Consider the following 21,398-nt stretch of genomic DNA (forward strand, 5'->3'; position numbering starts at 1 on the left):
TCAAAGATGATGTCTTTAGTTTACTTTATTTTGTCCATACATTTTAATTACAGCATTACAGTATCATTTGTTGTATATTTCATCTGTATTTAATATAAGTGTCATTAGTGTGAAAGAGTTTGAGAGTGAGAGAGTTCGTGACATTCAGACCACTAACAGAAGAAGAAGAAGGATGAGCTTGCCATATCGCTCAATAATTACATTTGTTTGGCCAAAACAAAGCTGACAGGCAGTTGAACAGCACACATAAATCTCCCTGCTAGATGAAAAGCATCGCAGCCGAATACCCACTCCAAGGGACCTCTGAGTGCCACTCTGACCACACTGATGGCGAGCAAAAGCGTATTAACATTAAGCACCATCTTTCATGTTTCCCTCGCCTCATTCAGGGCTCAGATATACTGTGTAAACACGCCAGCTGTTATGATGTTCTTCCTACCTGCCATTGTGTTCAGCCCCTGTCTGTGGTCCACCCGATGACTGCTACTGATGAATGAGAGGCTGTTTTTATTGTTGTGCTTGATAATCTTGTTCTAATGATGAGGAGGGAGAAGTGGCCCTTGCCCAGGTTGGAGTGGTCATGAATAATTTCTTATTATCCCTATTACTCTACAAAGACAGTAAGGCCATTGGGCAGGATCAAGGGCTGACAGCAAGGAGATTAATAATTGGGATTACATAATAATATTACAAAAAATAAGTATTATCAGCCCAGATTACATTTGAAAAATTTGTATTTTGATTTTAGTTACATTGTCAAGGATTACTTGATTATATGTTTTTACTACATCTTTAAAATGTCAAAATCAGGAACATTTTTTTTTTTTCATAACAATTCAGTATTAACGACAGAGTTGAGCCATTCTTGTGTCAATCTGAGTTTTTTTAGGACCATTTACCTGCTTGGTGGTGGATGCTAGCCACTGCTCCTATGTTAGCTTGTGCTAACTGGGCAACTCACGAGTCACTAGAGGCTCTGGAGACGGAGGCAATAGGAAGTTTACTGATCCGGCGGCTAGTTGGGTCTCCAACACAAAAAGAATTGAATGGACATATTGTTTGATATTTCAATATCACTTGATTCTGGGTTATTTCAGTCGATACCTTAAAGGTATCAAATACCGATAGTCAGATCTAACATGGCGTTTTGTCATGGACTTTCCACATCCACATACGACATCAAGGTACCCTGTATGCGTTGGTCGTTGACGTTCTGGGACACCGTGTCAAGTTCTGCCTGTTACATGCATTGTCTTCTTTCAATGTACACTTCCGTTTTCACAGATGTTTACCGTTTACATAACCTGAAAATCCAGATGCCCCGCCCCTAGCAAATTCAAATTTGCACTACACGGGAATTTGGCCCCGACGAGCAGAGCCCGCTGAATCGCCATCGGACCAATCAGATCAGTCTATCTGACAGAGGCGGGCCCTGGGCGGGGGTAACATGATGAGGACAGCGCTGCGCTGTAGCAGTCGAAAAGTAAACAGCCAAGATGGCAGCTGCCGAAGGACCACGTCCATTCAGTTTAGCTTTGGAAGAAACGCTAAGCCAACTACACTTATCTTTTTCCTTGAGACAGGAACAGAAGACTGCCCTAGAAGCCTTTGCTTCCAGGAAGGACGTTTTTGCTGTTTTGCCAACGGGATAAGGCAAAAGCATAATATATCAGTTAGCCCCACTGTTCGGCAAACAAATGGGTCTTAGTGCAATGAATACGTCACCTTGTGTTTTGCTTGGCCAATTGTGTGCGTTGGCATTTGAAATGTGTTTGTTGAACCCATCCACCACCACTCCCACCCGCCCCAGCCAGACTTTCGCCACCTTAACTTTCGTTCTTGTCCCACCATGTTTCCCCCTGACACCGCCAGACACTGTTAAACTATAGCAGCAACCGGCCGCGTATCATGCCAACGTTGGTTTCTGATGCCTCAAGTCACTGCCCAAGTACTGGATTTCCATGACTTTGGAGTGAGACCAGGCTCAACATGGAGCTACTCTTGGTGCCAGATATAGTTCCTTAGTGCCAGTTTGGGAACTAAAGACCTTAAGACCTTAAACTTGGACACCCTTATGGCTGTTTAAATGCCTTATTTTAGATCTTATTTTAACCGAGTGTAAAAGCTTTTAACTTTACATCTACACCATAACATGTTTATCACCCTGTATTTCTACTTTAGCAATCATTTCTTGCAGTTGTTGTTTGTTGTTTTGTATAATTTCATATCTGTTTTAATTGATATGCATGATGGTTCTTTGTCTGCTCATTGATTGTTTTTGATGTCTTTGTTCATGCTCAACATCATTGAAAATGAGAGTCTCCTTCAATTAAATCTTAAATAAAGGTTTGAATGAATGTTTGAATGAATAAAGTAAAATAATGAAACCAAAAGACACATCTTGATTTTGGTCCCTTCTTTCAATTCTGAAGTATTATGTAGCAACAAGTGCAAATAGAAAGCACAAATAAACTTGGGCCCAGTTTCCCAGAGCCTTGGTAGCGCTACATACATCCACAGTTGTATCTTAAGGTCTCCACGGGCTGTTTCCCAGAGTCTCCTCAGTGAAGGTATATCTTCTAAAAGGTATATCTTAAGAAGTGTGATTCCCCCCTCGGCAGGAGACTGGGGGGTGGAGAGGGACCGTTCCCTCTCCACCATGGACATAAATGCCCCCAGCGATGCCTTGGGAGGCTCTGTGGCCGGTGATTGACAGGAGCTTTCCCTCCTCTGGGGTGAGGGTGGGAGCAGTCCTGGGTCCACCACCAGTTTTGGCAGCCTTTCGGCGAACTGCCGCCTCTCGCCTTTTGGCCAAACTTTCTCAGCCACTCTGTCACAATGTTGCACATATGTGCAGCTACCCATGAGCTTATATAGGCTACATGAACCAATCATGGGCAATACATTAAATTGGTAATTGCATGCACCTGCGATTAATTATGGTGCACACACACACACACACACACACACACACACACACAGAGTTTTTAAGCGCTGCTCTTAAAAATACTTGTGTATGTATGACTAGGCTTCAAAAAGATGAGCAGATGTTCTGTAAAAGGTATAGCCTCATTTAGCATATAATATTTGAGGGAGTTAAATTATTATGGCAATTAAAACATACAACTGAGTCACTGTGGCTTTATATACGTATATGAAAAGTAAAATACCATTTCAAGATGAAAGTACTGAGCCAATACTGGCATCAATTTGTGTCTCTTTCTGCCTTTCTGCTTCTCTACTTTAACACAGCAGCAGGTGGCGGGGAACTGTGGTCATTGTGCTACAGCCAAGGAGTGTGTTAGTGTGAGTGTAAGATAAGAATCCTGACAGAACACACACACACAAATACACACACACACACACACACACTTGCGGACATAAAACAATACTGGACGTAATGCTAACATGTAATTAAAATTCAACGACAGACAGAGTAATTACTGCTTGGAGCGCTCAGTATTCTTGACTGTGCTCCTGTTGAGATAAATAGCTTTTGCGTTTTGATCTGCATTTTTGGGCTTTGCGTGTGTGTGTGTGTGTGTGTGTGTGTGTGTGTGAATGAGAGAAAATGGGAGAGATCTGTATCTGTATCTGTCTGCATAGGCAGATCATCCCTTATTTAACACAGGACTCAAAAAAGGGGATCAATAAAGTCGCGTATTAAGGTCACAAATATTGGCATACAATCTATTTATATGCGAAGTGTTTTGTTCCTTAACAACAAAGATATATCTTTGGAAAATCCATCCATATTGTTTTTTTTTTTTATCTCATCTGCCCATATGGTGGATGAATTATTCTAACATCAGAGGGTGCACAGAGATGCATATTAACATTCTGCCTCTCACAGCAGATGTACAGAAACAGTGGCCAAATGAACATTTCCAAAATGTCAACAGACATATTTGTTTACGCTGGCAAAAGTTGATCCTAATTTAACAAACCATAAGAAACCACACATTTATTCAATACCAGCCCAGTCCCCGGAAGAAAATATTGGCATTGTACGACTCTGCAAACCACAAATACGTTACATTTCTATCTTATCAAATGGCCTCTAAAGTGATGTATTAAGGAGGCTGACTATGCCATTATGAGGTGGAGGGGATGGTGGATGGTGTGTCATGTAGGCAATACACCTGCCAAGCTGTTTTTCCAGCTGCTTTTAAGGCCCAAAAGTAATTGTTTTTCACTGAGACATCACTGCTTTTCCATCCAAGATAATGGCCAAAAAAGCAATTGTTTTTTACAGACATTGTAACTTTTCATCGTGGATCAGTGGCCCTAAAGGTGATGGTTTTCTACCGAGACATTCCTGCTTTTCATCCCAGGAGAGTGGCCTGAAAAGTAATTGTTCATGAGACGTTGCTGTTATCCCTCTTGGATAGTGGCCCGAAAGGCAGTTGTTCTTTAATGAGATGTTGCTGTTATTCATGCAGCATAGTCGCCCGAAAGGCAAATGTTTTTTTATTGAGACATTGCTGCTTTTCCTCCTGGGATAGTGGCCCAAAATGAAGTTATTTTGTTAACAGACGTTGCTTTTCCACGGGGATAGTGGCCTGAAAGGTGATTGTTTTTTACCAGGACATCGCTGCTTTTCCTCCTGGGATAGTGGCCCCAAAAAGCAGTTGTTTGTTACTGAGACATTGTTACTTTTCCACACGGGATAGTGGCCTGAAAGGTGATTGTTCTTACCAGGACATCACTGTTTCTCCTCCTGGGATAGTGGCCAAAAAGGCAATTGTTATTTACCAAGATATGCTGCTTTTCATCCCACATAGGAGCCTGAAAAACAGTTGTTTTTAACTGAGACATTGCTGCTTTTCATTCCGAGATAGAGGCCTGAAATTGGATTTTTTTCTACAGAGACATTACTGTTTTTCCTGCCAGGATTGTGCCCCCCAAATGAGGTACTTTAAGCCAAAACATGATCTTGTCCTCACCATAACCAAGTGGTTTATGTGCCTAAAGCTAACCACACATTAACTGAAGGGTGGTTGAACGTAACCTTTCAGTTTATCTGCTGTAAAGTATCATGCAAATATAACATAACTGTGGTTTGCAGATGTGTTCAATGCCAATATTTTCTCTGGTGATAGGCTTGTAAGTACTTGGAGTGAATAACACTGCAGCAGCAAATCACTATGTAAGCTTAAAACAAGATATTTCAACTCGCATCTTGTTATGTCTACGTACGTACTGGACTGGTGCACAAAAAAGTACACTACAAATTGAGAAGAATTACGCAGCATATTGCAGGATGTAATCTAACCATAATCACCATAATCTAAACTCATACTGAATAAGAACATCAGTTGGCATGCAACATATGGACCTGCATGTGTACAGCTCATGTCCGTAAATTCTGCTGCAACAAACTGACTCAGTGTCTTCCAGCAAATGAAGCACACAGCACATGGTCCAGGTCATGAGGATAAAAAACAGCATCACATACACAGCATTGTGCCTTCAGGCAGTGTGAGGGAGCAACATCCATTCATTTCTTCATTTCACAGACACAGATGAAACCGAACAGCATCATGGTAAACAGGGAACTGCGAATATCATACAGATCGTGAAACTCTATTAAAACTACCACCAGGAGGCCAGCTGGTGTCTGACGTTAAAGTGGAAGAGAGAGTAGAGCCTGTGAGAAAGAAAAGGAGCAGAAAAGAGAGAGCTATTTGTGCATCACATATGGCACAGTCTTTAAAACAGTACATCTGTGGTCAAGGAAAACATTGCTATAGACAGCACATGCAGAAAACAGGCCAAAAATATTTTTCAATAGAGAAAACCCTCGGATATAGTAGCAAGACAATTTGAAAATAGACCAGTATCAATGTAATAAAGGATCCATAACTGTACTACAACTTTACTATATGCTTTGCATTAATTTTGCACTACTTGCACTATTTCCACGTCACACATGTATACATGTACAGTAAAGAAAATCTCTTCTTCTCTCTTCTTCTCTTCCACTGCTGCAGTCTTTTCATAATATTGGGCTGTCTATGCAGTAGAAAAACACAAATACATTTTAAATTGGTGCTACATGACCATAAAAAAACAGAAAAAAAGGGCTGTGGTGTTCGATTTTGCTCAAGAGGTAGAAAACCTGCAAACACCAGAAAGCACTGCACTGCACCAGACCAATAAAAGCTCCTGCTGGTGGGTGACTGCTGCGGCTGAAAACCTATATTGTGTGACAGCCAAATGGTGTTCCAAAGTATGTTTCTGAAGACATTTTGCAAAGCAGTAACAACATCTTGGTTAATATTTACTTATTAGCTTACCAGCTTACTATTGCAACCCTACTACCCAGACTGTCACGATACAAAGCTGGTTGAAAACTGGTGAAGTATCCCCTTATAAGGCACTCTGTCTGTCTTTATAAAATCACAGTTAGGCAGTTTTTTTTAGGAGGAATCTACATTTTAGCATTTTTCATGCCACAGAACTGATGTCTCAGCTTTACCAAAGGAGCACAAAAAATTAGCATAAATAAAGGAGGGGTTTTTAGTCAAATATAAAGAAAACATTCCTGAAGTTATGTGGAACAGCTCACTGTCAGAAATGATATATCAACTCAATTTGAAACCTGACAACAGAGATATGAGGGGGAGCCCATTGTGAACTTGAGTGCAGCCTCAGCTCTGCATCAGCTGAGTGTTCCCCTGGCATGATCAGAGATGTTGTTGTGTAGTATTTAATTTCCGAATAACGCACCACTAACATCACCGCCTCAACTTAGTCAAAACATTCAGCCAGAGAGCGAAAGAGAGCCACACACAGAGATACAGATGCACTTGTACCTACGAGCAAGGGCAAAGGTTTTGTTCCAACATTAGGCTGACACATATGAAACAGGAGGTTTGAGGGTCCTACACCAGAAAATTTAGAGAATCAAACACTTAATTAACCTTTAGCTAAGCCACACCCCTTTGTGGCGGTCTGTCAAGCTGTTGGAGCGAGCATGGAGCCCACACTGTAACTAAATGTACTCCCTGAAGAAATATTATCATATTGTTGCACAAATGAAACAGTGATTCCAGAGAGAAGCAGACAGAGGGGTCTACAGTCTGTGTTTGAAGGATATATCCAGGATGTCAAACTGAGTCAGCAGCAACAACAGGTTAAAAAGACAAAGATAGTTAGAAGCTAAAGCCCAACTGTAGGCTACAGATCACAGTGTAAAAGTGAACCACCACATCACTGCTGATCGCCACACAAGACAATGAATATAAAGGGAAACTTTGCTGATATTGAACCAGCTGTGTGGCATCACAGTGTGTGCAGATGAACCGTGTTTGGCTTCCCCTTGTGCCACCAGCCAGCAGACAGGGCAGGGAGGTTCCGGGGGAAAGCCAAACAACGTTCATCTGCACACACTGTGATGACACACAGCTGGTTGAATATCAGCAAAGTTTCCCTGCTTCCCTTCACTGGTTCCTGTACAGCAGGTTCGGTCTTTATTCACTGTTATAATCATTAAAAAACAAAAGCAGCATGTGTATACATTCAGTAGGCTATATCTTCAGTAGCTAGCTAGCTAACCCTACACTTTTCAGGGTTTGATTTTGGTTTTGGAACAGGGAAGAAACGTATATCTTTTTCCAACCTCTCCAGGTAACGAGTATCATTAATACATGACGTGCCCCAGGCACAACATTTAGCTCCACATCCACAAAACCAGCCTGAACATGAAGGAAATCTCAAACGATTGCATGAGAGTCAGTGGAGCACAGCTGTGTTAGCAAAGGGTCAATTTCCTGCATTATAGTGAATGTTTATGCATCAATTTGAGCCTTTTCTGCCTCAATTTCTGGTGTTAAATGTCTTGAATCTGTTGAATTAAAAGTCCTTTGCTACAATCATGTTTTTATTGGGGGGGAATGCACATGTTCCAAATATTGAGTGAAACGAGTTCACTGCGTCCCCCTGGAATCTACACCTATGCTGACGAGGACTTTGGAATCCATTTCCTATCTATTATCTCTCACCCTCACAGCTACACATCTAAGCTGAGTACTTTCTCCCAACCTAATTCTTACCTTACCTCAGAGGACGTTACCACACTTTGCAGAAATTCCTTCAGTCTCAAGCTCTAAAACTGTAACATTTTTTATTCCACAAGCACTAAAGTACAACACACATCACACTCTGCTGTTTCAGCAGAAACGTGGGCGTGCTGGTGAGAGCGAGAGCATATGACTGACGGCGTTTGCTCCATTTACACTGATTCAGCAGAATGTGAAGGTGAGTGTTAACTCCCTGTAATGGTTTGATAGCATTACATGCCACTGCAGCGTTGGTCACGCTGGCAGTGAAGGAAGACGCCAAGATAGCTCAGCACTGGTATACGTATGTCGTGCCAGTGCCACACATCACCTTTCAGATCTCAGTCAGTGAGAGTCAGTGAAGCGGCCAAGAGCAATGGAGCGTGACAGGTCTGAAAGCAAGATAACCGAGTGTCAGTGTCTTCAGGAGGAACAGGAGGTTCAGATTCTACCACAATACGCCTTTTGCATCTGGAATTGTCTTTGCTTGCTCCCTTAAGTCAGCTAAATTGAAAGGCATTTTCTAGTAGAGTCAAAGCTCTGTAGAAAGTCATTATGCAAACCTGTTTTGTCATATTGGACACTTGAGAAAAATGCAAATTGTCTTACACAAGATACAGAGGCATGTGTCCTTGGCAGTGTAAAACATAGACTGAATCAACCATAGTATATAGTTTAATCATTTTTTGTGCTTCTTTAAGGGGAAATTGAAGGAAGGTCAGAGTGGCAATTGTAAACCTCTGTTGCAGTGTCATAAATTCACACATTAGCGGACCTGCATGCATTTCCCGACATATCATTTACTGTCTAACTACCACTTATTTGATGCAGAGCAGCAATATGAGACATTTATACAGATATTGCATTTATGAGATAAGATTTCTGCCTTCGCCTCACTACAATGGAGGTGCAATTTAATTTGTTTTGCTCAAATGAGCATCAGCGGGTGAAATTCACTTTAGTAGTGGCAACAAATGAATTGTAGTGTCCAACTTGTATTATAAATGGATTGAAGTGGAAATGATGCCAGCCCTGATACACACAGGGGTCCTCGTAAAGCCACTTGCCAGGAGCAAAAGACCGCATTACATAAACTATGTCAAAGGCGCATGGAGGGGCGTAATTTATTAATAGTGATCGGTGCAGGTGGGAGAGAGCACTCTCCTGCCGTGCTTCCCTCTCTACCCCTTTTCTCGCTCTCTTCCTCCCCACCCGTCGTCTCCTCCTGCATCTCTGCAGTGTCTGAGGTCACTGAACCAAACATTACATAACGTCAAGATCACTCACTATGGTTCACTCCCCTATGCATCACTTTTACTCCCCACCTGGCAGCGCACTGGGTGGCCAACTGAAGTGATGTGTGTATATGGATACAGAAGAGAAACAGGGTGAGGAGAGGATTGTCAATGAGAGGTTAAAGATGATGAGCGGGAATAAGACAGCAAAAAGGGGGCAATGCTGCAGAAGAAATGTGTTCAGGAAACTGACAGACTGTGAGCTATTACATAACAGGACTTGATTGAGGGCAGCTGTTTCTCTCCTGCCCTCCCCACTACTCCTTTTCCTCCTCCCATTTATATGGTGCGTGTCACTTTCTCCTTCCGCCTTTTCCTTTGCTTTGCATTTCTGACTCTTTCACTCTTCCTAGTTTTTCTCATTTCTTTCCCTCTCCGCCTCTTGTCTCCATAAGCCAGGTTTGAGAGCATGATTGTGTCAGCTGTGTCTCACCAGGAAGAGTGATGTTTGTGTCCCGTAAGATTATGAAACCAAACATTCGTGTTGTTGTACTGGCGTAGTGCGTTTATTTTGAAAGAGACTGTATGTAAACAGTCAATTTCCTGTGAAAACAGAAGTATATCTTGAAAGAAGACAATGCATGTAACAAGCAGAACATGACACAGCATCCCAGAGCGTCAACAACCAGCACCCTGCATGTATGGAAGGTCCATGACCAAACATCAATATGTGACGAGATCAGAGTGAGAATGTGTTGGAAGTTTACTCGAATATCTCAGCAACTATTGGATGGATTGCCATAATCACTGCAACATAATGACACAACCATTAGCCCTAGCTGTACTTTGTGTTTAGCACTAATTACCTGTTATGATGTTAATATGTTAACTAAAATGCAGAACATGGTAAACATCAGCATGTTAGAATTGTCATTCGAGGCATGCTAGCACACTGATGATAGCATTAAGCTAAGAGCACAGTTCTTAAAGGAATACTTCATCCACAACTGACCATTTGGATATCAATTACTCATCATGTTACACTGAGTTAGTGAAGAAAATTTAGTTTCTCTCGTATGCCTTGGAGAATCCAAAAAGGCTACCATGGTGAAGAAAGGTGTATTAAAGTCACTGGGAACCATGTTTAACAACAGCAAAAGTACATTAAAACATCAATTTACAAACTCACGCACAGCTTTTGCAGGATATAATCCAAGTCTTATTTATCCAGTTGTGTGCTCAATACTTCCCAGACACATGCATTTTGCTAAAACGTTACCATATCCTCCTGAGACCCGAACTTTTGTTTGGTATGCTTTTTTAAATTTTCCTAGCTATTTGGAATCAGTAGGACCTGATAAGTATAAAAAACTAAACACTGTCGGCGATGATTAAGTCCCAGCGTTCTCAAATGAGACAATAAGAAAGTCCCATTGTCTTCAAACAAGTACTTCCTTATTGATAGTGTCTTACCCCCAATTTCCACATACTCCGTCTGCACCGCGCAGTGCAGTGCGTAGTGGATACGCTCCCGTTCTATTGATTAGCTTAATTTCCACAGTGAGCACCGCGCAGCGTCTCTGGAGCGTCCCAGAACTGCCAGGCCACTCCACTTCATCGGAGAGACGCGCCAGGTCTATTTTTCAGCGACTGCGCTTACATTGCACGTCAAGCCATGCAGCTCAGATCGCACCAAAACAGAAACGGAACGCACACAGCATCTGGTAAATTTCAAAATAGAACACAATGCGCGGACTACAGATTGTAAACTCTCAGTTTTTTAAAAATCAAGTCACATCCTGTCGTACAAGTTGTCAGTCAGTGCTAAGGTCCAAGGAAAGATGGACGAGGAGAAACTCATAGTTGAAGTGGAAAACCATAGTATTTTGTATGACACACATCCTTTCTACAAAGATACAAACACCTGGTGTGAAACTGCAGGAGTTTTGGGAGTGAATGGTGCTTTTTATTGCGTGATTTCGCAGTTTCCACGTGTGAGCTTGCAGCTCCGCTATGTGGCACGGTGCTCCAGAAACGCATCCAGTAGGCCCGCCGCTCCAGATCCGTGGCGCTGCATAACGCGGCACAGATGGAGTATGTGGAAATTTGGGGTTAGTCTTACTGTTGCTAAAATTGGTCAGAATTGTAGCCAGACTGACTTGGCAGAGACGGCTGCCATCTTGTTTTTACATGGAATAGTGTATTGTGCTCTTACTACCACTAGATGGCACAGTGGTAGTAAGAACACAAAGTGTCCACGAACGAGGACAACAGGTCTAAGTTAAGTAGAATGAAATAAAACGTCAAGAAATCCCAAAATGTGATGTCCTCATATGAGGACACACGGTCTCAGGAGAATATAAAATACTTCCGCCTCAGAGTAGTGCACCCTGAGTGTGCCTGAACATGCACATGCATATGAGCTCCGTTTGACCAGTTCAAATGCACACGTTTGTCCAGGCGCTCTGGATGTGTTTGAGAAGTACTGAGTATAAGACGGATGAAAGAGACCTGGATTATACTGCACAAGTTGCATGAGAGCTTGTAAATGGATGTTTTGATAGAGTATTGCTGTTGATAAACACGGCCCCCATTTACTTCAATTCATGAAGAAGGTTCGCCTTTCTTGGATTCTGTGATCATGATGGAGGCATACGAATTTTCCTCACAAATTCAAGGTAACACACGGTGAGTAACTGATATACAAATGGTCATTCGTTCCTTTAAACTTGCATGTTATTTTGAGGATGAAAAGCAAGTTGCCATTTGAGGTGTAACTGCTGACGCTCTGTGTCGCTGGTTCACTTAATATACTGAGATCCTAAAGTGCAGGGAGTGTTAGATAGGATCGATTTTTGTGTGAGGTGAGAAAAGGATGAGATTCTCACATCCCAGAAATACTGAGGCTTTTGAGGCTACAGACTGTGAAGAGAGCACTCCAAGAGAGAAACACGAGCAGAGATAATGAATGAATGCTGCTAAAACATTGTGGTTCACGATTAAATGTTGATGCTGGCTCAAGTCCATTTCCTAAAACAAGTCCTAAAGGTACAGTACACACACAAACACACATTTTGGAACTGCGACGTGATGAACATGTGTGAGTCAACTGCTATATCGACTAGAACAATTAAATTGAGAGTAAATATAACTTTCATTTTGCCATCCAGACTCTGTTTAATCTCACTCCCTGCAGAGATTGATTCAAAGTCAGCAAGGAGAGATCAGTCTGTGGAGAACAAAGGAGAAGCAGAGCCCACAGGTGGATGCTGAGGTGTGACATACATGGCAATGCTGATTTTTGATTGATGTCATTTGTGTTCTAGACATAAATTCATGTGTGGGCAATCACACAAGCACTGTGTTTCAAGTCATTTTGAAGCTGTACTGATATGCAACCGACTGCACTTAAAGAATCATTAACTCTCACAGCAAGACAATATTTTTAGTCACATCGTCTTGAGCCTTAAGCACAAAGCAGGTGATGTTTTTTTTTCTTCTCAGGCCTCATGCATTTGGTTGATAAACAACTCTCCCTCCATGTTACATAAGCCTTTTGTCCTCTCTGTTCCACTCTGGAGTGTTTTGGTACAACTTGAATTTCAGGTTGCTTGGGGAAAACCATCTCATTTATTATGCATAGAGACAGCACAGTGTACTTCTTACAGCCCTGCTGCGATAGAGAGAGGAAGGGAAGGAAAAGTGGGCACGAAAAGTACAGCAAGGAATAAGAGAAGGATTGACCACAAGTGTTATATCAGACTCTCCATTTACTTTTTGCTTCATTTTGTCTTGGTCGAGCCTACTGTGATTTGAGAAAGATGTGTATCCCCACTGTTGATGGGAAAGGGCAAGGCAGATGCTCAGGATAGATTAAGAGGCAACTTCAAAACAAGAAGCATGTTGAAAGACCCCAGGAAGGTGGCATTAAGGTTATCATAAAATTAGATAGGCTTGATTAGCTCATGTGTACCAAAATGGTTTTGGTTCCTGGTTTTGGTTCCTTTTGTGGTAGAGGAGTGAGAAGGCTTAGGACTGAGCATAGATGAGTCTTTATTGTGTAGGGCATAAAAAAGACAGTGGTTGTGGAGCTGATATATTTGCAAATGTAAATTTTTTCCACTCTCACAGGGTGAGGGATGAGCTGAGAGAGTGTCACTCTGCTTAGACTAAGACGGCACTGTACTACTTGTTATGCAAACAACCAAGGATTTCTGTTCGGGCAAAAACACTTATGCCAAGGTTGATTATTTTTCCTCATTGTTTTGTAGGTGTACACTTTTTCAAAGTCTGCATGGGAAAGTGTATTAGCTTCTGTAATGGAGTATTTAGCTCATATCCTTTTCAACCAAACGGGTACAGTTTGAATTGATAGCAAAAGGCCAAATTTTCTGGCGTTTTTTTTTGCAATTTTAGAGTTGTATAACCCAAGTCAGGAGGCTGAGCTGTAATTTTCCACAGTGTGTGCAGCAGCAGCAGCTCAAATGCAGACTGGACTAAGCAGCTGATGCAGAAACAGTAGCAATAATGTACAAAACTGCATTCAGTGTAATCGTTTGCTTCAGACAAGACACAATGATGAGTCACCTCAGAGGCCGAGACATCTTCCTTCGTTTGTGCCCTTCGTTTACACGCAAACGGAGATTTCTCCTCTGAAAACGAGTCTTTCTAAAAACTCCGGCCAGAGTGGAGATTTTGGAAAACTCCGGTTGTGCGGTTGCATGTAAACTGAGATAAACGGAGTTATAGGCAGCAGACGTCACAGTATGCGCCGGAACTTGCGCCTGTGTAAAAAGTGCGACCTATGTTGCTATGGTGACAATGGATACATGGAAGGCTTCAGCTTCTCGTTACACTGCCACCTACAGGTTTGGCATGCTCTTGTGTATATATACACGGGTAAGTGTAAACGAAGATCTTTTTGAAAACGGAGACCGTGAAATGTCCGTTTATGAAAATAGCCGGCCACGTGTAAACGGCGTCTCAATCATTCCTCAATTTGCAGTTCAATGTTTTTTAAGAAGGCAAGCTCTATGTTTTGTTTTTGACACAGGAATGGGCTAACAGGACTCACATCTACAGCCATCTAGAGCCCTGGTTCTCTGTCCGAGCTTGGATGGGCCGACCTGACCCACTGCGTTTGGGCCGATCGAGCTGTAATATCTCATTATTGCCCCTGGCTTGAATCGCGTCGGGTTCTTGCCAATATAAGTGGCAGTTCTCATGCATCAGTGGCAGGAGTTTAAATGGACTGAACCAAGAGAGAAAGAGAGACAAAGAGGGGTGACAGTGTCTGAGAGGGGGAAAGTAAGGAAACAACTGAGTAATAGAGGGAAGAGCCACAGAGAAGAGAGAGCAAGAGGGGCTGCAAGGCAATTCAGTTGGCGGTGTTTCCTTCTGCCTCCCCAGCAGTGGGAAAGATGTGCGTCACATGCAGTAAGGAGCATCATTTGCGCGCCACATCGCCGTGGACTGCCGTGAGCGCTATACGCAATGAGGGGCACAGCCCACTCTGCCGAACCTGTCGTGCAAGATATGACAGACTATTAAAATACAGAAGAGAAAAAGGAGAACTGATGTGAGGAAACACATCAACCATAGCTTGTGATAAATCAGAAACCTATCATTTATAATATACTTGTTTTATAGTAGAAATTTGGGTTTTTAATCGGGGTCAGGCCTAAAAACTGCTGTCATGGATCAGGCTTTTGCACTTTGAGCACCCTTCTTTTTGTGCACGGGTGTTCTAGATAAATTGACAATTTTTTTACACTGATCTCAGCCTGTGAACCTGTATTTGTGGCTGTCCAGCCCAGTTGTATTGGTGCTCAGGTATCTCCTCTGCCATCCTTTTGAGATACATTAAACATTAACATTAAAGTCGTGGACCAACTAACTGACTCACACAATCTTTGTCATTCAACACCAATTACTTTACACAAACATATTTGAGCAAATGCTTTATTTCATGATAGTGTTCATACAGTAAAAAGGGATGACATGACTGTATATTAGTTAAATTATTGGAAGTTTAGATGGATACATACAATCCAACTTCACAGCACTTGCACCACAGGGAGCCGAAGCTCTGACATCACACCTGGACCAGCTGCTGTTCCACCAGCTTCTGTGACTCATAACAGGCTCTAATGAGGGTTTCTTTCATCATCCCATTTTCACTCAAGTTTCCTTCCTAACTACAGCACAAGCTAAATTGAGCCCTGCTCAATCTTAACACATTTAGACAAAAAGCAGTAATTACACCACCCTAGCCTTTACACATACTGTATGTTATACAATTTAAGTTCTTGCTGCAGCTAACATAAAATGTTTATCTGCAAATTAGAGGAGAGAAAAGCACACCAAAAAAAGAAAATTATGAATGCACATGATTTTACTTGAATAAAACTCTACAAAGCAAAGTCTCTCTATCACACTGTATTCACAAATTTATGGGTACAAGGAAATAAACACTGCTATGCTGAAATGCCAGAATGACAAAGAATGGCACCGCCCTTTGGCTGTGTGAAAACACCTGCTGTATGCTCACTTCAACAATTACTGTCTCATTTCTATTATTAAAAACGTTAAATCCTTGGAACAGAGCACGAGTTGTGGGTTTAGATGATCTTCAAATGTCACATTTAATCTATGTATAAAGGAAAACAGTGATAATGCTAACACAAGACTATATACAAACAAGTATTGTTTGCTTTAAAACTTTGCTCGAAACTTACATGATCATCTCGTGGCAATGATGTTGCCAACAGGAACTGCTGTGCCTCTGTAAAAATGCATCTGGGGAACTCTACATGGCTTGTGAATGATAACTTTGTTCAGCAAACAAAGACCAAGTTCATCCACATTTTCTTGTTTTTGTTTGAGTTTAATTTTCTGAGAAACACACTTCTTTTTTTTTTTTTTTTTTTTTTTTTTGCTCCAGTGAATCTATCCTAACCACTGACAATGTGTCTTATTTGTTTCAAGCTGCCTGTCTAACCGCAGGAAGTGAAACTACTATGTCATAACAAGCAGTTGATAAATTTCCCTAAAACAGTAGAAAGAGAAATTGTTTTTCATATTCTGTGCAAAAAAAAAACCCTAAGGTGTGCCATTATGAGAAAATGAAATAAATGTAAGTGCGTCAAAGGTTAAAATCCCTTTCCATTGCTTAATCGTAGAACACAGTATAAACGCAGTAAATTAAAGGGTTTCTTCAGCTTGACTCAATCTGTCTTCCTTTAACAAAGAAGAATGTCCCTGTAGCAACACCAACAAGTCCAAAACTCAAAGCAAGTCCAAAGTAGATGACCGGACCAACACTGGTCTCTGTTGTGCCAACACTTGTATCCACCTCCGGAAAACACAGGAGACATGAGGTTAGTCTTTTTGACTGGCAAATCCAAAATACTCTTAGTCTTACATTAATAAAATATTGACTGAAAATTAGTAATATTGAGCATCTTTATTCTCACCCCAAAACTTGGTCTGAGGCTCCTGTGATGCATGTTCCACAGTGCAGCTGTAGATGTCTCCGTCCCTTGGGATAAAGGCCAGTGTGGACAGCACATAAAACGTCCCATCAGGATTGGGTATGCATTTGATGAAAGGATCTTCCACTTTTATTTCTGTATCATTCCTGGTCCACTTTATGTTGATGATGGGAGGGAAGAAATGGTTGACGAAGCAAATGAGCGTATTCTCTTCCTCTATAACCACTTCATCTCTGGGGTAGATGATGACTTCTGGCGTCTCTGTGGTTTAAATCAATTATTATTATTATTATTATCATTAGTAGTAGTAGTAGTAGTAGTAGTATGCACAATGTGCAAATTAAGGCTTTTTTGTAAATTTATAATATTTAACTTTGTTCCCCAAGGTGGAATGAATAATTGTGTCATCATGTAGCTGTAACCATGCAGGCCTTGAATTAAACTGCGACCTTTCATGTTCCACTCACCGTGGTTAAAATGAGTAAGTCAGCTCTTATGTTTAACACTACGAAGAACATCTGAAAATAAGCTGTTTTCAGACCTTCTTTATTTTGTGACTGTTCATACAGTTCAGAACGTTAACATACAGCAATGAATACATGTTAGTTTTACTATTTCCATACTTGTTATAATAATATATAATAATAATAATATTTAATATTTATATAGTACCTTTTAAAAACAGCGTTTACAGAGTGCTTTGACAAACAAAGCAAAACCAGAATGATCAACAACAATTCAAAAAATAGAAGAAGACAAAAACAGCAGCAGCATTCAAAGAAAACATAGCAGACAGTACGGCAACAACAGAAAATATAGCAAAGGCAGACAGAGTAGCAACAGCAGGGAAAACAACAACAGTAAATACCAATGAAACCATAAAAACAATAAAATAAATAAAACAAATAAAAACAAGAATAAAAATAAATAATAAAAGAAGAGAGACGACATCACATAAAAGCAAGTCTATAAATATGCATTTTAAGAAGTGACTTAAAAGAAGATACTGATTCTGCTAGCTTTATCTCCTCAGGCAGGTCGTTCCAAAGCCGAGGGGCCCTGATGGCAAAAGCTCAGTCGCATTTAGTTTTAAGCCTCGACTTTGGAACGACCAGAAGGGCCCCACCTGAGGGGGAAAATGAACGCATGAATGACTGAGTGAGCATTGGTTTGATTTTAGAGATGGTTCTTAACTGATGTAAACAGGACTGTACAACTTTTTTGATATGGGGTGGAAAGCTTAAGTCTGAATCAAAAATTATTCCAAGGTTTCTGGTAGTGGGCTTAACGTTTGAGGATAGGGGACTGATACAATTTTTGATGAGGCTGATGGAGTTAGGGAAACTGAACAGGAGGATTTCAGATTTTGAGTTGTTGAGTTGTAGAAAATATTGTGCCATCCAACAGTTAATATCACGTTTACAGTCAACAACAGCAGCTAGGCATTTGGGGTCACCAGGTCTCAGCGGGAGGTATATCTGTGTGTCATCCACGTAGCAGTGAAAAGAGATGGCGTTGAATAATCTGACCAAGTGGGCGCATATGAATAGAGAATAAAATAGGACCTAAAATTGAACCCTGTGGTACACCACAGGTAACATGAGCTGTAGATGAGGAGTGATTACCTATGATGACCGCAAAGGTTCTCTCTAAAAGATAAGACTGAAACCAACTAAATGCAATGTCCCTGATGCCAACCCAGGTTTTAAGACATTACTGCTCATGCTGTTGCTGTTGCTGGCTTTCACTAGCTAGTGTCCTCTACCACACTGCAAGCAGGAATAAAACCACAACCACACATAGTGCATTTGGTTTTAGCTGTTGCTGCTGCTAACATAAACATACGTGTGCCATCTGATTTACACTTTTCAGTGGTCTTTATGCACAAGCTGCAAAGCGCTGCCCATCACCGCATCCATTATAAAAGAGTGACCATGACAAGAATGGCTGAACTAAAACTTGAGATACACAGAATTGCAACTGTCCACTATAATTTTTCAGTGCCATATTCAGGTCACCTTGGATGGTATGTCCCAACAGTACTGTTACGTAGCTTCAGCTGCAGGGAGGTCTTCCACAGGAATGGACACTCGTCCTGTTAACACGAGGTTAAGAACAACTATTTATCGCAGCTGCAAATGTATAACGCTACACCAAAATTAATCACATTTACAATCAATTAATTTCATAACTAATGCCCTCACCTTGGCAAAAAGTAAAGTGTGCGGCAGACTTTTTCTTGTAGTAGATGAACCCAGAGATCAGAATAACAAAACCAAGCATTAGAGCAAACACTCCCACACCGATTTTGATCCATTCTGTCACAGGAAGGGAAGGGTCTAAAATGGTGGACAGAAAGACACTTTCATTTATACATTTATTCATTTATTTTCTCAGCCTTTGTACAGTTTGCATCACAGTGGCTCACTTACCCCAGACCTGAAGCACTGGTTCAGAGAGGGTGAGGTGTTCGACCATGCAGGTCATTCTTTCTTCTCGAGTCGGGGTGTGCACCAGGTAGGAATGAATCTGATAGTACCAATCCCCAACAGACATCACCTTAGAGAAACTGACAGCTGAGGTCACTTCCTCTCCGTTCCGCAACCATGTCATTCGGATTTGTTTTGGATAGAAGTTGTAGGCACTGCACACAAGCATGGATGGGCGCTTCACTAAATTTATCTTGATGGTGGGTGCAGAGGTGAGATTAGCTGAGAAACAAGTTAACAATTTACATAATATTCTATTAGAAAAAAAACACCAGTAAACCTTTTTTGTTTCTAGATAGCAAATTATTTCTGTCAGATATATATACTGTCATGTATCACAGATGATTATGTTGTGAATTACTGAGTCAGATCAGTCTAAATATCGTTTTCCATGAATTAAGTATAAATGAATCTCTCCACAAAAATTGCTGTGCAAATGTAACACTATTGAATCACACAAATCATAACCTTGAATCTACTGTACTTGTTTGTGTCTGGCTGAAACTGAAGGAGACATCTGAATAGTTGTGGATTTTGACATTTACATTTAATTAAAAACAAGACGTGTTCTTCATAAACACATTTGTGAACCTTTTTTTTATGTGTGCAGTTATGCTGCCTCGTTGTTCTGTAGAAAAGGTACAATCATGGAGTGGAGGGACATAGTTGTCTCGCCTTTAAACCAGCATCAGAGGTAGTAATATCTGTATAAAAGGGACCACCAGTGGGACGGGATCATGGGCCACACGAGTGGTGTATTTTGAAATTTAAAAAGTAGCTAATAGCAGTTAGCAGCTAACTCAAAGAAGAAGTACAGCAGCCAAAAATACCTGTAAATTGGGAAATCAATGAGGCCCGGGAGCTCCTTAACATCTGAGCACAGGATGAGATCAACCACCATCCAACATATTACCATGGTTTTGCAGTTGTTATTGTTTATAAAGCAATAAAGAGATGCGTGTGTTATTTGTCACACTAGAGGCTGATGTGTTACACGTCACGCTCGTCACGACTCTTTTGCTTCTGCAATGTCTGCGCACTGTTTAAAATCACACACTCGAACGACACGATGCCACCATTGATTGGTTCTGTGTAAAAATGCAAAGGCAGCATAAAGAAGGGACTTTGTTGAGGCCTTATAGCACAATCTATGTAAAAAGGGCTATTAAAATTACTCTAACTCCATGGTTCTCTCATATAATAGTGTTCATGGGCAAAATATCCTGGTAGTGTTGTATTCTGAATACTCTAAGACACACATGAAACAGACCCTTTTCATGGCAGACATTTTGACTCGTCTAAGCAGGAAGAAAAGGTGTAAATAATATTGAACAATGGCTCTATTCCATTAAGTGTCATAGTAGGCCGTGTCAGCGAGTGAGCATGCACAACATGAGGGTCCTGAAAGTAACTCTGCTTTTCCTGCTTTGACATGTGACACTTTGCCTGCTGTGAAAAGAGTCTGTCCACAGCACACCGAAATCCATTTAGTACATCAAGTAATATTAAGAAAAAAACTGCTCTTACCTAATTGTTGGACGGGATCTATGTTGTCTTCACAAAATATCTTTATTTCAAACGCTCTCAGTTGTGCATCATAGGGATCACGGCTCCAATTGCTTGCTTTTTCAATTGCAAAGGGTGTGAATCCTTTCCAGTTGCCTCTTGTGCTGTTGTACTGCATTATTACTTTCTTGTTAAAACGATTTACTATAATATATTCTATATCTTTCAGACCTGGACCGTTGAACGTACAACATGCCTTCAATTGTATAAAATCTTCATCTGAGAAAACTGTAATAAAAGGAGAGAAATGTATTAATGTCAAGCAATCATTAAAACTTTGTAAATGCATTCAAGTAGAAGAGTAATGTAACTGACCTGGACTGAAAAGGCACAAAATCACACAAAAAAGAAAATTATGAATGTGCATGTTTTCCAGTAAACCTGCAGGAACAGAGCTACTCTGATGTGCAACATGTGTTCACAGATACTGGGGAAATAACACCAGTACACTGGTAAGTCAACAAAATAAAGAATGCACCCGCCCCTTTGCTCAGTTGAAACTCCACCTATTCATTATCATAATTAAAGTGATACTGACACTAGTATTGTTAC

The 21,398-nt window shown here is 41.0% G+C and overlaps 2 protein-coding genes across 3 annotated transcripts in view; one reads left to right on the forward strand and one right to left on the reverse strand.

Moving 5' to 3' along the window:
- LOC125878992 (cytoplasmic phosphatidylinositol transfer protein 1-like) overlaps positions 1-21,398 on the forward strand; it is a 92,831-nt gene that overhangs the window by 37,077 nt on the left and 34,356 nt on the right. The window lies entirely within an intron of this gene.
- LOC125878993 (rano class II histocompatibility antigen, A beta chain-like) lies at positions 15,246-21,264 on the reverse strand. 2 transcript variants are annotated; one of them, XR_007447823.1, is made up of 7 exons: positions 21,162-21,264; positions 20,808-21,074; positions 19,224-19,502; positions 18,996-19,130; positions 18,810-18,886; positions 16,774-17,052; positions 15,246-16,652 (listed from the first exon to the last, which is right to left on the reverse strand). XR_007447823.1 is itself a non-coding variant. In XM_049560559.1 (6 exons), the coding sequence occupies exons 1-5, from the start codon at positions 21,211-21,213 to the stop codon at positions 18,837-18,839; spliced, it is 783 nt and encodes a 260-aa protein (XP_049416516.1). In that variant the 5' UTR covers positions 21,214-21,264; the 3' UTR covers positions 15,246-17,052; positions 18,810-18,836. The 2 variants fall into 2 exon arrangements, 1 of the variants encoding a protein (XP_049416516.1); XM_049560559.1 differs by having other exon boundaries at positions 15,246-17,052.

The sequence above is a fragment of the Epinephelus fuscoguttatus genome, linkage group LG19, assembly GCF_011397635.1.
Source record: "Epinephelus fuscoguttatus linkage group LG19, E.fuscoguttatus.final_Chr_v1".
In the NCBI taxonomy this organism is placed as follows: domain Eukaryota; kingdom Metazoa; phylum Chordata; class Actinopteri; order Perciformes; family Serranidae; genus Epinephelus; species Epinephelus fuscoguttatus.

Bases quoted from the DNA above. Each gene is read 5' to 3' on its own strand.
- LOC125878993 (XM_049560559.1), bottom strand. From the start codon at position 21,213: ATGCACATTCATAATTTTCTTTTTTGTGTGATTTTGTGCCTTTTCAGT. The intron at 19,503-20,807 runs GTAAGAGCAGTT...CTTGTTTCTCAG, and splicing joins AGATCCCGTCCAACAATTAG to CTAATCTCACCTCTGCACCC. The intron at 19,131-19,223 runs GTAAGTGAGCCA...CCACCATTTTAG, and splicing joins ACCAGTGCTTCAGGTCTGGG to ACCCTTCCCTTCCTGTGACA.